At 37.1% G+C, this 18,333-nt stretch overlaps 1 protein-coding gene across 1 annotated transcript in view; it reads right to left on the reverse strand.

Moving 5' to 3' along the window:
* Positions 1 to 314: 314 nt before the first annotated feature.
* The window catches only part of mst1rb (macrophage stimulating 1 receptor b), a 36,021-nt gene continuing 18,002 nt past the window's right edge, over positions 315 to 18,333 (reverse strand). The window contains exons 3-21 of the mRNA XM_015347375.2: positions 16,496 to 16,669; positions 15,196 to 15,318; positions 14,634 to 14,804; positions 14,003 to 14,163; positions 13,531 to 13,666; positions 12,991 to 13,127; positions 12,164 to 12,343; positions 11,906 to 12,005; positions 10,530 to 10,751; positions 9,263 to 9,409; positions 8,990 to 9,146; positions 8,582 to 8,677; positions 7,780 to 7,980; positions 7,276 to 7,356; positions 6,465 to 6,646; positions 5,672 to 5,781; positions 4,097 to 4,262; positions 3,361 to 3,497; positions 315 to 1,496 (exon numbers count right to left, since the gene is read on the reverse strand). Coding sequence (XP_015202861.1) covers positions 1,286 to 1,496; positions 3,361 to 3,497; positions 4,097 to 4,262; positions 5,672 to 5,781; positions 6,465 to 6,646; positions 7,276 to 7,356; positions 7,780 to 7,980; positions 8,582 to 8,677; positions 8,990 to 9,146; positions 9,263 to 9,409; positions 10,530 to 10,751; positions 11,906 to 12,005; positions 12,164 to 12,343; positions 12,991 to 13,127; positions 13,531 to 13,666; positions 14,003 to 14,163; positions 14,634 to 14,804; positions 15,196 to 15,318; positions 16,496 to 16,669 — 2,892 coding nt within the window. The 3' untranslated portion in view covers positions 315 to 1,285. The remainder of the gene's footprint in view (positions 1,497 to 3,360; positions 3,498 to 4,096; positions 4,263 to 5,671; positions 5,782 to 6,464; positions 6,647 to 7,275; positions 7,357 to 7,779; positions 7,981 to 8,581; positions 8,678 to 8,989; positions 9,147 to 9,262; positions 9,410 to 10,529; positions 10,752 to 11,905; positions 12,006 to 12,163; positions 12,344 to 12,990; positions 13,128 to 13,530; positions 13,667 to 14,002; positions 14,164 to 14,633; positions 14,805 to 15,195; positions 15,319 to 16,495; positions 16,670 to 18,333) is intronic.

An 18,333-nucleotide genomic window follows, 5' to 3' on the forward strand; every position in this document is an offset into this window, starting at 1 on the left:
GGGACCACAAACAAAGCCTTCTGCTTCACTGATTTTAGGATAGCTCAGCTCTGGATGAAGAAACTTCAAACAAACTAGATGGGCTAAATGGTGTAGTCCCATAGCTTTTCAGCCTGGCTTGATGTGATCAATTATGCTGTAAGAACAAAATATTACTTTGTGCTTACATCTAGGCCTCAGAACAATGAAAGCAAGTGAAAACACTCCATTGGACAATAATTGGTGTCCTCATTCGAGGAGACAAAAGCAATGTTTTTTCTCCCAGTGTGGAGATCTTTGAGATCCCTTAATTGAAACTGCTTTGGTCTACTGCCTGTAGAAAATAGCTTAATTTTATTTTAAACAACTTTTCAAATACATTATATAATATTCCAACATGTCATAAGCTATGTAGCCTGAATTATGTAAATCAGTTTAAATCAGTCACAGTCTTTAAATTGCTTGTGTTGAACGTGCAGCACATGGCATTGTTTCTGTTTCTTTCACATAATTCTGTGCATTCCTGATAATATACTGTCACTTATATCCTACAACTATCCTCACGGTCCTTCTGGTTGGATCTAACAATACATCACTATCACAAATGCATAAATAAAATGTATTCATTGTATTTTAAAAAAAAAGATTTTGGAGGGTGAAAGAAGATGTAAATGTTTTCAAATAAAAAGCTATCCTGTTTACAAATTACTAATCCAAAATATACAATCAGAATATTCCAAATATATAGATATTCATACAGGCAGAAGGACAACAATTTGGTCCTATTTACAGGGCACATTCAAAAGTGCTGACAAGGATACTCAAGCTCATTCCGAACATCTCCATTCTATGACAAAAATAAAATTAGAGACTGTATTTTTAATATACAGAGTTCAGTTAGCCATATATCCACTTAACATCAGAAAAATGAAGAAGAATAAGCCCACTAGCTTATTAGCTACACCAGTCCTATTTAGGGCTCTAATAAAAATTTATTTTATCATTCGGAATAACTTCGCTCTGAGAAAGAATGGTGCTCTCTCGATGGGCAGGAGGTTCAGATGTTTTGCCATACCACCCAACATCATTACGTTCAGTCTTGCCACCGATCACATAGATCTGGTTTCCACTTCCTCTTTTTCCCAGAAATCATTGCAAGTCTTGTCTCCAGCTCCTGTTCTTCCCAGCTCTTCTTTAGATCGCACTCCCCTGCTGTTTGCAGTCCAGTAAAACTCCAGTTCATGAATATTCATGAATGATCTTAAGAAAGGTCCGAGACGTCCCGCTGGGAGCATGACTGCGATCCTCAGGCAGAAGCAGAGGAGTCGTACTCATCCGCAGACTCGGTCATAGCTGGGTAGGGCCGAGGCTGGTCCAGGTTAACGTAGGTGACTTTGAGGTTAATGTAATGCTCGCCCTCCAGGTTTGACAGAATGTCCAGGATACTGCCGACAAGGTGAGCAAAGGTAGGCCGCTGTTCAAGCTCAGGGTCCCAGCACTGCAGCATGATTCTATACCTATTGAAGGTGGGAGGAAAAGGAATATTGATCTTTCCGTTTGCTTGAAGCAATGTTTGTACAAACGCTTCTGACGTCAGTTTAACTAAATATAATCACAAATGGGCAAGAGCCCAAGTTTGCAAGAATTACAGTATACCTTAAACTGGCTGCTTCTTCTCTAGTCACTGTAATAACAAATACAGTATAATGTGATGTACGAGCGAATAAGTACAGGTTGTGCAAGCAGATGTTTCACCGGAGAAATGTTCCAACGTGATCTGCACTCAGAGTTAACAAGTAAGGCGTATTTGTCGGCACAATCATCTCAAAAACGAGAGCAACATTTTTGTTGGATTAAAAGAGATATTCAAAAGCCTGCTTGCTTTCAATGTAACAGGGCCTTTTCACGTCACTGTAAGTTTTGTTGCCTTGGTTTTGTTGCCTGACTGAATCACAGACAATGATGGCAATATGGCACTGTGCATATTGTACCTGGAAGTTTTGTCTATTTTGTGAAGTAAACTGGAAGTTTTACATGTAACTTTGATTGTGGTTTGGAATTTACTAATCAATGCTAATTCTTTCTAACCCTGAAGTATAAAAATACCATTGCAGTTCCCCTTTAAGTATCCAAAGCACTGGTTATCAGCCCTGGTCCTGGAGAAAGACTGCATGTACTGAAAGCTGAGCTCTTAAACACAGGCTAAATGATCTCAGTTCCTTATTTGGGGCATATTTGTAAATCTGTTCTTAGGTCTTAAATGGTCACACAGGATTTGTAATTTGTATCAACCCTGGAACAGTTTCAGTTTCAGAATTGCCCAGTCAGCGCATGCTTTTGAAATATAACCAACAGAACATCTAGAGAAGAAAGAGCACTCATCATGGGTGTGTCTCTGTTCAATATCAATTGATCGATTAATAAGAGCAATGTAGTCAGGAATAATGACTAGCAAGTTGAAGACTGGCTGTGTATTGTTCTGTGTGCTGAAATTGTTGGAGACACTATCCTTAAAGTAGTGTATTTTTGACTGACCAAAGAAATATGTTCAATGAACGTCTAAACAAGAAGATCAAGCACCGGTGAGTTAGAATGCAACTAGACTGAAAATCAATAGACACAGTGTTGTGCCAGGACCAGAGCTTGGAACTACTGATTAAGTGAAACAGTGGTGTCACTAGTTTACTTGTTTAAGTTTTTAGCTTTTGAGTTTACAAGTCAATACTAATCTGTCCTGAACAACTATTCCAAAAGTAACCACAATGTTCCTAAGCAATGGTATTTTACAGATTAAATAAACAGAACCCATAAAGACTACAGTATATAGTTTGCCGTTAATTCCAGAGTGAAATGACGTTTTTTTTTGTCAGACCAAAGTGATGTAATTTAACTCAGATTAATTTAACACAACTTCAGTTTTACAAAATCCCAGTCTTTTTGCATGTGTCAGTCTACTGAGGGCTACTCAACTTGTGGCTCCTCCTGTCTACTCCATTTCTGCTATACTTTGTTATAACCAGTTTCTTTATTTTTACACTAGTCGTGATACGGATGACCTATTCTGTGTTTTGCTCTGTACTGTACTGTATTGAAACAGTCACACAGATTGTCCTTTTGAAACACTGAAAAATGTGACCACTTTATTTCCATTGAAAATGGAACAACCAAGAACTGAAATTAGAGATGTGTGTGCAGCTGAGACACTTCCTACTGGCTTTGTAACCCCACTTTTCAATGGTGAATGGGAGCAAATATGTAAAAAAAACACACATGGAGAGCAGAGCTAAAATCTAAAAGCCAGAGGAATTCGAATGCCTTGAAAAAAATGATTTTTTAAACATTTTAAACAGGCTGATTGCAGTGCTAATGCAGTGTACTCACAAGGGGTCAGGGCAGTACTGAGGCTGAGGTAGCCTGCGGCCCTTCAGTAGGAAATGTGTGATGTCATAGGGATCCACCTCAGGGTAGGGACTTGCTCCTCTGGTCAGCATCTCCCACATCAGAACTCCAAAGGACCACTACAGAGAGGCACCAGTGACTACAGGTGTGGCAACTACAGGTGTGGCTCATCACATAATTAAAAATCAGTTCTCAAAGGTGTACTTGGTGCCACACTTTTACTAAGTTTGTGTTTTGCTTGGTGAATTGTTTTTGAGAAAGAAGCTAAATGCAACTGCACAAAAATGTACAGCCTTGCATTCTTCCAAAAGTGTGACGTTAAAAACCCTTTTTGCTTTTTTATGTAACATTCACAAACATTCACACTCTGTGACTCTGGTCACAGAGTCTTTAGCTATAAAGATTAAATTATACAAAATGTTCCAAGTTTTAGAACACCAAGACAAAGCCGTTATCAGCAGTAACTATGTAAATGTACTTGCATTTGCAGTCTATTATATGCAGATTTTGCTAATATGGTTTAGCACAAAGCTACAAAAGCCACTACCAAGCAAGTTTATCATGTTTTCATTGTGAGTGACATAGCTTAGAATTAAATGTGCATCTGCAGCTTTATTGAGAACGCTGTATTTACAGTGTAACTGATGGTGCTCTGAGAACTCACTTGTAAAACAAACATTACTACTCAGATTAGAATTCCACCCAGCCTTGTACTTACCACATCTGACTTGGTGGTAAATTTTTGTGTCTGCAGGCTCTCGATTGCCATCCACTTCACCGGCAGCTTAGCCTTTTTGTGGTCTTGCACACTGTAGTACTCCTTATCGAAGACATCCCTTGCCATTCCAAAATCAGCCACTTTCACAGTGTAGGACTCATCCAGCCTGTGGCAATTCAATTAAAACTCCAGTATGTATAAAGGCACCAATGGTGAAAGCTCAGCATGCTAAAGACTGGTTTGTTAGCGGCAAGTATTTTTAGAATTTTTCTATTTATACATAAAGCATAACGCAATTAAATATGAACAGCAGTTATGAGCAATCCCTTTTTTCTGTTAGTAAGCTAACATGAACCACAAGAAACAGCAATAATCAAAGACAAATTTTAAAATGAAATATAAACGGATAAAAAATAGCCTACACTAGTGTTTAGAGAGCTGAGTTACTAGCAAATGTGTTCATGGCCATAAAAAATTACCGTCACTATGTGCCTGTCTTTAATATTTATTAGTTCAGGCCCTCCCATAAACTAATACATCTGAAGGATGGTGAAAGGATGGGGTTTAAATGAGTCATGAGCTGAAAGAGCATCACCTGGATGTGAAAAGCATAAATCTCTCCAGAGACAGAACTTTCAAATTTATGTGAAGCCATTAGATCAGATGGCACATCTGACACAGTATGATGTGGATTAATCTGACATTACACAGGTCTGACAACACAAAGAGATTTGCTGCTATGAAATTAATGTGTTATTTCACAGGGCTACTGCAATAAATACAGTATATGATTTCATCATTGATGTTGTCCGATAATTGCTATATTTTAGACTAGGGTATTAGCTATAGGTACTCCTTTAGGACCACCTAGCTCAGCCACAGAGAGCAAAATTGCAAAATTGTTCCCTATTTTATTGTGAAACATACCTAAAATGTACTGTATTACAGGCTTCATTAACAGCTACAGAGATGTGTTCATTTGTGCCATTGGCTAACTACAGACAAGGAGGGACTGACAAACTGGCCCCAGATGTGGAATATAAGGAGATACCATATACAGCACAATAGGAGTTTTATTAAGTATGATGCTGCCCCCTGTTTATTTCAAAATTTATGTTGAGGTTTTTCTTCTCTGTCTTACTTAATAATAAATTAAATAAATAATAAATAAGCATGTCAGTTCATACAATTTAAAGTTTTAAATGTTTGTGCCAACGTTCTTTGCTGATGATAACAATACATTCATCTAATAGTTTGGGATTTTCTTGGCAATTCTTTACTGCATTATGGCATAAAACGGAAAGTTTACAGTTTAATTACTTAGTTGTAATGTTTTACAAAAACTATAAGGTAATTAATGGCTGAATGGGTGACCTTAATTTTATCCAACTCAATGTGACTCACCAATTTACCCATTTTTATTATTTACCAATCTCTAAAGTGCTTTTTTTCTTCTGGAACTTTTCTGAGGGAAGGAGTCCTGCTTCTGATCTTAAAGGTACAGTAGATCCAGATCTCAAGGGACAGAATAGTTCATTGTTTTCTATCAGCCTGAATGTGGTGGCAATGACTCACATGCAGTTCCGTGCTGCCAGATCTCGGTGCACAAACTTCTTCTGTGCTAAGTACTCCATCCCTTTGGCAACTTGTAGACCAAAGCCAATAAGATCCTTCACTGTGGGATTCTTGGAGGAGAAAGAAGACCAGAGAGGAAGCCTCAGAAATTGCTTTTCAGGTAGATGGTTGATTTTTTGAAAGACGGACAGCAATTTTGGTGTCCCTCTTAATCACCAAACATGCACTCAGCTATGAAATCATCTCACAGCACAGCAAATGAGAAAACTAAATATAATGCAGCATTTTCACTAAATGTACCTGCAGTGGACATACAGTTATGCTTGGAAAGTGGTCTGAAGTATACTTTGGCTAAACTCATATTTGGACCTCCAAACATATTGGAATTGTCCAGTTCTCTTGTGTTCACATACCTGGAATAAATATGAAGCTTCTAAAAGGACCATCTGGACTACAAGACACCTAAATCTAACTAACAGATACTGCAGTATCTGAAGTAGCCCCAAAATGTGCCTGATGTCCTGTTACATTCTCTATGCCAAGGCCTATTAGTAACATTTCACATGGATCTGTCCTATTTCCAAAGCCTATAATTAATTTTCTCACAGAGGACTTGAGCTAATCTGATTCTGATTTTTTTGGGTGGGGTGGTGATGTTGGGAAGTGAACCATCAAGTGCTGATGTATGTGACAGTCTGATACTAAAGGACTAAGAGAAAATCTGTGACACATCCTCAAGATAATGTCTAAGCTTGCTATCAGCGTACTGTCGAGACAGCTCTGGAGTTCTCACCCGGTGCTCAGAGCGGATGAAGTGTCGCAGGTCTCCGTGCTTCATGTAGGGTAGCACCACCAGCGGCAGGCCTTCATTGGGCAGCAGGATGCCCAGCAAGGACAACACATTGCTGTGGTGGAAACCCTTCATCAGGATGCCTTCCTTCAGGAACTGCTCCACCTCCTCCACATCAGTGATTCCTAAAACAACAGGACCTCAGCTCAGCTAAGAAAGGGCACTCAATGACTTTCTTGATGGAGCTCTGCACTAGGGAAGTTATAACTTCAGAAAATGATTATGAAACTTCACAGTTCTCTGCTTTTCTCCTGACATGTCAATTATTCAAACTTACTGTCTGAATATATTATATTTCAACTGACTAAAACAATTAAACTAATTTAGTTAACATCCTTCACTTGTCTTTAATCGATGATATTTGTACTACTCCAATAATGTTTAAAGTTCAAATTAATGTTGTTTTTTCATTCCTTTCATCCAACCTTGTTAACAAAGCTTTGAAAATTATTTATTTTAATCTAACAATTTGCCTTAGAAGGATCTGCAGTTATGCTCTCAACAGTAGGCACAAGCTTTTTATATGCAGTAAGCTGTGCTCACATTCTAAGTCTAAGGATGTTATTGCTGGCTTGCCTCCTAGCTCTTATCTCCTAAGTCTTTTCTATAATCACTCTATACTCTATACTCATTAACTCCTACACAACCCCTCACCCCATCCCAATATCTACCCTATAGGATCTACATATTCTATAGCATCCATTACCAAAGACAATTTATCAAGCATGCAGACACATAACAGATTTGTACTTACTGTTCAGTGACTTAACGGCACAATGGATTTCTCTGTTTTGAGGGTCCTTTAAATATCCATGGTAAACTATTCCAAAGTGACCTGAAACATGAAAGGAAAACAGTTCTCGATAATAACTTATCAGTAGCTAGAATCTCCTTTCTACCCAGAAGATACTTTCAACATAAAACCTGAACTATAATATTCTAACATCTTGTAAACTATGGGACTAATGTTGGATCTTACATACAGTTTTCAAGGAACGAATTGCATTCATAAATGTAGGGATAGGTGCACGTATTTAATCATTAAAATTAAAGAGCAATTAAGATTTTGAATCTACTGTATATTGAATAGATGATATCCTGTGCTCAATAGAAAATACTGGAGCTGACGGCTGTTCATACATTCTATGATCATATATAGTCAGTATGATATATACAGTCAGCTGAAGCCAAACTGCTCCATGATGTGCCAGTATTTTAATATAAATATACTGAAATATTTAAAAATAAGAAGTCCCACCCTTTCCAATGATTTGGTCCTGATGCACTTTGAGCATGTTGGCTGGAATCAGCACATCCTTTACTTCTTCTAGGAGCTCTGGACGGAAGCTGGTGATCGAGATCTTCTCAGGAGGCAGGAGTGGCATTAGAGAAGCCTCATGGCTGCCAGTGTAGATCAGGCCTGGAATGGTCACCCCTACAGAGTTTGTGCTGGTCAGTTCTGGGGGCAGACACAGTATCAGGGTTACCCTTACTGTGAGCATGAAGAGCAACAGACAGGATGAAGAGAACATGAATGCAGTTTCTCAGTGTTCTTACTTGAACACTGAAAATCCTCAAAAAATCCTGTTGTACCTGCTGCTGTGTGCGATTTAAATCCTTTAAAATCCATCAAAGATTTTTTTTAAAAAAGCACCATCATGAACAGAAATGGTTTTAAGGTCACAACCCACTCAGAAATACAGAAAAGCAGCTTTCCAGAAAAGTTTTCTTAATTAATTGTCCTAAAAATATCTTAAATGTATGATATCTTCTTGTTAAGCAAAGAAGAAAACCAACAAAAATGCTGTTGATTACCTTCATGCAGTTCTGACTTATGTCATAGAGGTTGAGCAGACTTTTTTATTTTCTATTTACAAAGAGGTTAAGAGTTAAGGGAAAGACAAAGAGCAAAGGGGGTAGTCTTATTTTCTTTGTAATGTGCTTCACAGTGGAAGGAAAAATAAAGCAATGCTGAATTACAGTATTTCACCTTGTTAAGCATGTGATCTCCATATATTGTTTGTTGTCACAGAGTAAAAGATAATATGGGGAAGTCTTACCTCGTCTGTAATCGCCGACTGGGGAGTCTAAATGAGAGCCAGCTCTGTTATGATCGGTGTCACGAAAAGTCAATAAATGGTTCTCTGCCGTGGCAGCTGAAAAATGTAAAATGCGTTTTACGATCAGAACATGCTGAATCACTGTTCTACCAAGCTCACCGGAAACCATCCAATAAAAATGATCGTACATCCTGGTCTCGACATCTGACAATGTTCGAAATACTGTATAAAAAAATTCAATAATCTAGAATGAAAGTTTAGATTTTCTGTTTTGTTTTGCAAATAGCACATAGCATTTTGACCTCCAAGACTATGACATGACCATGACTATGCCATTTCTGTGTCTTAAGTCTTTCTTGTAACATAAAAGGATTTAAGTCAGAAAACAATAGGGAAAACTGCCTTTACCTTTCTTCTTTTTCCTTAACTGTTTCATTACCACGAAGGCAAGTACTGCCCCAACCAACAGAGCCATGAGGATGCCCAGCACAATTCCCACCACAGGCTGGCTCTCATTCACAATGACCACTCTACCCAGGTCCTGAATTTGTCCATTGATGGAGATCTGAGAAACACAACAAGAACTTTAAGCAGCTGTATATTATTACTATTTAACAGCGTTTATTCTGAGGAATTTTCCAACGGGTTGAACAATGTGCTTCAGCAGCAGCAGTAGCTCACCTTTACAGGCAAACCTTCATTGGTAATGATGATGTTTTTGGGAATCCTGCAGGTAATTTCATTGTCCAGGACTCTAGCATTACAGTCCACTCCTCCCACTGTCATTATGACTTTCATGCATGAACTCACCAAGTTCAGCTTCTTGTGCTGGAAATAAAAAATTGCTTATGCTTTAACAATTGTCTTCAAGTTTTCAAAATTTGTGTGCTTAAGAAGGAGAACCTGAGTTGCTCGGATTTTGTTTTTGGATAATAGACTGATTACTTTTTTTCAAATATGTAGCATGACTAAAAAAACATATGACAGTACTGACATTCCTGATACTTCTAGTCAAAGCTGATCTAAGCAGCTAACATTCTTAGCTAACATTGTTTGTATTTAATGAATATTGACATTTTTATTTAACTTAATAAACAAATCATTTAACATTTCCCCAAATCTTGGCCTGCTTTCTGACACCATCACTGAAAACTACCTGATCTAGTTCAGGTGGGTAGCTGCGTCAGCATGTGTAGGCTGCAAAGGAACAAGTAATAAGTTTATTCCATGCTGAAAAGAGAAGAAAGTAAACAAGTTCTCCTATGCTATTTAATCTTTGCTGTCTGCTCTATCTTTCTCACACCCGAAGAAGGCTCCACAGCCGAAACGTTGTGTTTACTTTTTTCTCTTCTCAGAATGGAATAAACCTATCACTTGTTCCTTTACTACCTGATCTAGTCTTCAGAAGTGCAATCCATTTCACACTGACACTATGAGCCTCATAGTGTCCACTACAGAGTTTCCAAAATCTTTAGGTATTAAGTTGCTTTATATGACAACCCTGAAAACTAACTCACTGTAAGTCATAAGGGTTTGTTTACTTTGGTAAGACATGGCAAAGATGACATCATCTCAGAGCAGAGAAATCTGGGCTGTGGGACGTCATGTACTGTACACAACGAACACTGCTTTCTGCTTCAGCAACTTGGAAGCCATAATCTCAGGTGTAACAACACACATCATAACTACAACAATATGCTTCGTTTAGAGAAACCACAGCGCTAAAAAATGCCAACATGCAAAATAAATAACAGTTCTCCCAAATAGGTTTTTTTCTTAGTTTTTCAAGATTCTACACATTCTTTCATTTTTTTAAATTCTTTACATCCTGCATGGATGACTGCAGAGCATTTGGTCCAAACTGGGTTTGAACCACTACTATCAGTTACTTGGTTTATTCCTGTATGCCCCAAGTATCAAAATGCAGGCAGAATTACAGCTTACATACGTGTAAAGACACTTCATCCTGATCAGGATGCAGGCGTAAAATATTGTCTTGATGTTCGAATGGGATAACTTCTGCATCAGGAAAGTACAAAAACTTCTTTCTCCATAGCTCAACAGCTCCGTCCATGTTTACAGAGAGTTCCCCTTTCTCTTTATCCTCCCTAAGTGATAAAAAGGGGGTCTCACATTCCATCTGTGTGGGGCTTGAGGCAGTTTTACACTCCTGAGGAGAAATTACGGTGAAGTCATTTTCACTCAAGTACAGAACATCAGTATATTTAAAAGAGTAAACAATTACTTGAACATTCTATTCAATTGTATGTTATGTCTGTTGACATTTCAGATAAAGAAGCAAACATTTTAGGCTTTGAACTTCAGCTCCATGGCTTTTAAAATATAAAAGAATGGCACAGGCAGGAGTGAAGTAATTTATTATGGTAATTTAAAATGGTAAAAAAACATTGCCATGCTCAGTATGATCATCAAGATGTGTTTAAGATAAGGTCAGCAAGTCTGACAATGAACAGGACACAATAAATTCAGACAAACAAAACAAGCATTCCTTGAACAAATAATCTTCTGCATTTGTCTTCACTTTACAAAGCTAAATATCTTGTGTGCTTGTGTCAGAGCTGATCCTCAATGAATAAATGTTTGTTGGACTTCTGTTTTCCTTCTTGTAGTATTACTGAAGTTACTTCATTTAAAAACTACATCAAATTAAAATGATTTTTTTTCAAATTTAGATACAAAGCTGAGAATCAGATGTGTATTTAAGGCAATAGTGCAATTGGAAAGGAAAAAAGTTACGTAAACAAATGGGCACATATGAAGTCTCATTAAGAATAGTTTACAGCATTAGCATTTTATAAATTTGAATTTTTCAAAATCTATAAAGTTTAAATCTCATGTTTTGCCCCATCTCATCTCAAGTACACAGAAAGCAGAATTGATATAAGTCAATGTTCAGATAATGTGTACTAAAAAGGAACTTTAGGGTAATTTAAATTTCTAGATTTTAAATCAGATCATTGAAAAATATAAATAAATCCTGCATCAATGTTAGTTTAAATATAAAAATACAAACTTGTTACTTTGATAAACTGGAGGACTATAGAGAATTGAAGTGCTCATTCCCTGATTAAATCTTCTTTCAGGAAAACAGTGGAGATAAAACCACACTACTGTAAGTATTGAGACTTGCTAACTTTTCATTGGTGTGTCAGCTACAAATGAACACATACTCTGTGCTTCTAAATAACTTAAAACACTATAATATAATATAATGATAGTTCTATCAGGAGAGCTACTGATATTTTGTTGTTCGATAAAGCCAACAGACAGATCTGGGGCAAATGCATTACGACTAGTGATCACCTTAAACACAGGCTTTAGGGTCTTCTCTGTAGGCTGAAACATTATGACAGTCTTGTAGACAGAATCCAGATTTTCTCCTTTAATAGTAATATTTGATCCCCTGTGTCAGAGGACAACACAGAAATGTTAAACATTATACACTTGAATCAATTTTCAAAGAAAACAATATACAAAGAAAACAAAGAAAACAAAGTTAAAAAAAATATTTTGAAGAAAAAAACATCTCTTGGAGCAGAGCACCTCCACAATCACACTTACTTGTCAAAGCTACAGTACGGAAGGATCTGGGAAATGGATGGTGTTGGCTTATAGTGGAATACTTTAGTGTTAGGTGCTTGAGCTGCATCAATCTTCACCACCAGAACAGCATCTTTCACAGCTTCCACTTCAGGAGCAACACAAGTGATTGAAGAGGTCCCCCCTTCTATCTGCAAAACACTGAAAGGACCAGACAAGAGCAATCAGCTACTGTCGAGTATATGGCCAAGTTATCCTTGTGCAAGTTCGTTGTCCTCAGTTTTGACAGATTAAGGACATATTTAATGGTCTGCTAGTACAAAACATTTATTTTAAATCTGCAGTTTAAAATAAAAGCACACATTTTATTTTGATTAGAGTTTGTTTTGCATGAATACAGAGGCACAAAGATCATCACTACACAACAATGGAACTCATCAAAGATTCTGTTATGAGTTAAAGTAATTCAAAAGGAAGTGTGATAAAACCTCTGACCAGAGTACAATTTAGCACTTATCCCCCAAAAAATTTAAAAGGAGTAAAGTACAAAGGTTTAAATAATATACTGTAAGTGTTGTGATACGTTTAGACATCATTATGTGTTCCTGGTGATAACAAACACAGCAAACTACTATGTAGAGTCAAGCTTGAAGACAGGGTACCAGGGACTAACCAATAAACAACACAAGCAAGAGAGAAATGGATGTTAAAAGATTATGGGAATAAGACAATGTTATGGGAAATGTGCTGGCAAGGATGAGCTTTATTAAGGGCAATACTTGTTAACAGCCATAGAGAGCCATAATTTCAATTGTACAGACATTTGATCACAATCTAAATGTTGCTACCTCTTGATTTGGCAGTCCTTATCATCAAGAAGGACTCTCCTGTGTTTTCCTGAATCCAGGTAAGGCCCAATCACTGTTATCATGGTCCCTCCTACAATGGGCCCAAAGTCCGGCTGGATCTCAGTGATATCGGGTTCCTGGACAAAGATGACAAGTCAGAAACATGTATCAACAATGAGAACACTTTGAGTTATACTATAGTTTTTTAAACCTTAATTTACAGTGTAAAGGTGCCTCTTCCTCATGTTAGAAGCTGTATTTTGCCTGCCACTTGTTTTATTTATGTGACATTTCTCACTGCTCAGCTCCTCCTACTCTGAATTACACTCCATGCTGACTAAAACCATGTTATTGTTGAGAAACCTATTTTTATAAATACACTTCTGACTATTATGTGCCATAGGCAATGCATACATCCTGAGTATATAATGGAATAATGAAGAATGCAGATGAAAAAATATATACACTTGTAAAAAGGTATATTTTTAACCTGAGTAAAACTGTCTAGCCTTCAATAAGAAAGCTAATTAGACATATTACCACAAAGATAAACTGCTCGATCTGTGCCTTCCCATCGATAGAATATCGACCTTCCACTTTTGCTTCATGGACTTCAACAGTGATCTGCAGAGGCTGAGACAGCTCATTAGCACCTGACTCAATCTGGCAAACCAGTCTAGGAAAGAAAAATAATCAAGTGAAATAATTTATCTTCCAATAAAATCCTAGTGCACTACGATATTCTTAGCGAATAAAGCTGCACATTAATAAAGACTCCAGTCAGTATGTCTTTTGTAGTGCTTCCTTGTAACTGCAAAAAAGACCAAACGAACATCTTTTCTTTAAGATGTACATTTTGAAGGTTAAATACCCACTTCTATATACTCACTACAAATGCTAATTTTTATAAAAAGCTGTTAATTTCTGTGGACTCAAAACACAGATGTGTATTGATTGAAATGCACATCCCAAGCTAAGACATGAGATGGCTTAGTGCCTTTTGGACACTCACTGGGTATTGCTGCTCTTGTTGGGCAGTACCACACAGGCTGTTTGCCCCACATTCACTTTATGAGTGCTGGCACTCATGGCAGCTTTCGGTGAGGACTGGAGATCCCATCCACACAGTGACAGTTCTGTGTTGCCATCAGGAGGTGCTGTCTTTGGAAAGAACTGGAACAGCAACAGAAACACGTTATCTATTTATGCTTATTATTTACCCAGTTTCAATCTAAAATAAACTCTCCATATCTGTAAGAATGAGAAATGATACATTCCTCATTTTCAATAGCAAACTAGCAAAATATAACTCTACTTATAATACTTATAATGTGAACATCACTGATATTTTTTTTACATTCAATTTAATGGGTCATATCTGTGGCTAGATTTGTATATCAAATCTAAGTAATCTTATCCAATTCCACGATATAAGAAGTCCTTTAATGAAAATAAAGTCTAGCTAAATAATGACAATAATTGGATTCATTTTGTTTTATTTTAACTGATAAACACAATAGTTTAATTCCTTTTTGGTAAACAATAGAGAGGTTCAATAACTTCAGGTCAGACTAAAGCAAAACCAACATCAGAAGTTCAAATGTCAAAGTTCAAATTCAGAAATAAAGGTCCCTCTCCAATACCTCAGTGATGACTGGTGGACATGAATCGTTTCTCCACTGGGTGGAACACTCTTGTTTCCAGGTACAAACCCCATCACACCAGCCACAGCCCATAAACTCTGGGGCAGCCAGGCAGGAGCTACAAATGAGAAAGTGCCGACAGCCTGGTCCTCTTTTAGGCACTTTGATCATCTGCAAACAAAAGACAGGCTGTGAACCAGTTCTGATACCCTAAAGAAGAGTCTGTTGTTACTAATTAAACACAATAACTAAACACAAGTTTATATCATGATTTGTGTCAACACATCAACTGTAGCGGAGCAAATATGTGAGTTCTCACAAGCATTAGTTTGGCAGTGGTCTCCCATGATACACAATACATGGGTCATGCATCTGCATACAGTATTTCTCCCATGCTACCTCCACAGTACAAAAATCCCTGTGTGGAAAGTAGAATATGCATGATTCATTTGTAAAATGCAAGACATACCAACCTGCTAATATAATTACATCTGTTTTAATATGAGGTTCATAGTAATGATTGCGTCTTTTTTTTAGTTAGGGTTGATAGCGGTTAAAATACCTTGTTACCAATAACAAATAGCAAGGAGTCTGATGTGTAATCAGAGGCTATTGAAGACACTGGCTGATTCTGCTCCAGGGAGTAATTAGCAAAGATAATTGGGCTTGTTCTTCTCAGGACAAGCTGCAAAACAGAAATGAAAAGAGCCCGTTAGACAATATGTCAGTACATTATGGTTATTATAGACCCTATTTACTTTTATTTTTCAAGGCACAATTATTCCATCTGAAACACTGTGCTCATTTTTAGCTCATGTGTATATACTGTAGGTGCAGGTCAGCTCTGCCCTGTCAGGAATCTATTACAACTACTCACAAACTTAAAAATATACCCAGTGTCACATGTTACATGCTTCGAACTCCACTACACCAAAAGAGTGCATCTCCTGCCATGGAAGAATTCTACACTGTTTAGTTTTCAAAGGGGTAATACTACCTTCCATAATAGGCTCCCACATATGAAGTTCAGGTGGGTAGCTGTGTCAGCAATGCACTACATTGGCGGGATTTATTCCTTTAATATCCATCCACTTTCTAACCATTTTATCCAATACAGAGTTGAATACAGAATACACACCAGAGCCTATCTCGGCAAGCCTTGCCTTGCCTGGAACTTCTTGAACTTGAACTTCTTTGAAAAGCAGCTCATAGTTTTTAATAAAGAGAAAAATACGAGAGTGTAAAATATTTTGCTCTTGTATTCAAAATAGAGAGCGGAGCTTGATTTTTATGTAGCCATATTTTGTTGATCTGTCTTTTTGATTAGTTCAATTCTACATAGATTAAACAGCTAAAGGCAGCTGTTCAAACTAGATGTAATTTCGTTGCACCTTGCTTTAGAAGTTGTAAAGTTAATACCAACAATTCTATCAAATTTTCATGGGGAACAAACTCATTGCATAGAGATCTTAGATCAGCTCAAACTGATGTGTCGCACTTGAAGGCTCTAGGAACAAGCCGTAATTGCTACAGAATCAAACTTGGACACAAAACTATTTGCAAAGGCTCTTAGAGGGCAGAAACACGAATCATCTAATACATCATCATCTCACATTAGTTTGTTTTTGTGTTTGTTGTTTTTTCTCATCATTTCTTCCGAAAATATTAAAAACATATTCGTTGCTCTGGGCTTTCCCACAAATTAGAAGGATTACTGAAGAGGTCTAGCAATGAAACAGAGCAAACCTTCATTGTTGAACCTTTGTGACTAAAGTTACAGCATCCCCTCCCACAATTAAAGATAGAAGGTGAAAATCTATAAAGCAGGCAGGTCCATCTTTGGCAAATATTCCACACTATACCTGCAAAAGCCTCCCTTCTGATGTCCCAATATGTGCTACTGTTTTGTCATTGATAGGGGTGACAAGCACAGATGTCAGTAGAACGTCCTTCATGTTCCCATTGAAGAGATCCACTCTGTAGAAGGGCTGGGCCACCATGGTGGGTTGGTCCGGGCAGCTTACATTGGTCTCGAGCTGAAACACACACATCAAGGAAATACTATGGCACACATTGGGTAAACGCATGGGTTTCCACAACTTGAGCAATCTATTTTTCCTGAACAAGAGTTATACTGAATCATTGATGTTCCGGGGTTGAAAAGGTTAAATTAATTCATGAACATTTACAGTATAAATCATATTATGTATGATTAAAGATACATAATAGTGTCACTAAGAGAGTCATTTAATTTGACATATTTGAATCATTGTTCCCAATGTTTGGTAAGTGAGTATAATTTCCTGTTTAAAGACTCATTTCCCTTGTAAATCATTACAAATACAGAAATGTGATTACATCAATATTTCAATGCTCGACAGATCTACTATAGGGAATTTATTTTTAATAATACTAGTAAAGAAGCAATTCTGCCACTTCCCACAGAATTCCTTTGAAAACTATAAAGTCTAATACAATCTATAATGAATATAGATTACATATCTCCACAAACTAATGGAAAACATTAAAACATTACTAAATGAAAATATTTCACTAACAGCATATGTAAACTTTGCAGAAACCAGCAGGTAAACACATGATTTTGAAACAATTAAATTCTACTTTAATGTGTCACTGACAAAAAAAATATATACCACATCAAACATACGTACTGCCAGTTCTTGTTAAACTGACCATATTTACCATCAAAAGTAGTTGTTTTCATAGAAAAGGGAAAACTAGTGGAATATTTGTATATATATATAAATAAGGAAACTGCTATGTCCTAGCCATCACATCTAACTGCCAAACATTAGCAATTCATGGAAACAATTTAAAGCAACATAAGGAAAGGTGATAATGAATGTCAGAAATACAGCACAAATCCTGTTGAAGCTTTGTCCTTAAATTAAGATAAACACAATACAAACCTCCTTCTCTCTTTACAGGTATATCATATATTAACAAGAAATGTGCTGCCCAGCTGCCTTTACCTAAGTGTTGAAATGTGCACCTGGCTTTGAATTAAGTTTTTAGCTATTGACATGGCATGAAGACAAACTATTTCCAACAAGACAACTTGTGAGACATCTTGTAATTCTCCAGTGTCACCTAATGTGAGCATACATGATGAGGTGCAAACCTGAATCCTAGCAAATCACAGATGTTTTAAAATCTGTCTCCTAAGCTAATAGAGATATTTTATAGCAGAAACTTGCCAGAGTAAATGTCTAAATATTTTATCTAAGAAGTCCCTCCATCAGTCAACATTTGCAGTTAGCTGTCAGCTGGTTGTTATGAATGCCCTTTCCTGATATTTTTCTGAGAGTTGATGAGTGTTGTTTGTAAATGAACTAAAAGTGACTTATAAATATTACCCAATGGTTTGTCTCATCACCAGTTATCTCTCCATTTTTCACAATATTTTTCTAGTTGCAGGAATTGCACAATTGAGTTTTTTCTCTTGTCGTGCTGTCTTTCTCCACTGTTTCCAAATTGCTTCATTCATCTATAATTTCTCGATGCAGCTGAATTGAATGCACTCTAATGCTGATCAGTCCTGCTACATTACACCCTGTGTTAGTAATCCAAAAGTAAATGATTAATGATTTAGTTTTCACTAAAACCTAAAGCACTGCACAGGAACTCAAACAGGAAAATGTTCTGATAACATCCGCCTTACCTTACATAACTGTCCCCC

This window comes from Lepisosteus oculatus, chromosome 4, assembly GCF_040954835.1.
Source record: "Lepisosteus oculatus isolate fLepOcu1 chromosome 4, fLepOcu1.hap2, whole genome shotgun sequence".
NCBI classification, from domain to species: domain Eukaryota; kingdom Metazoa; phylum Chordata; class Actinopteri; order Semionotiformes; family Lepisosteidae; genus Lepisosteus; species Lepisosteus oculatus.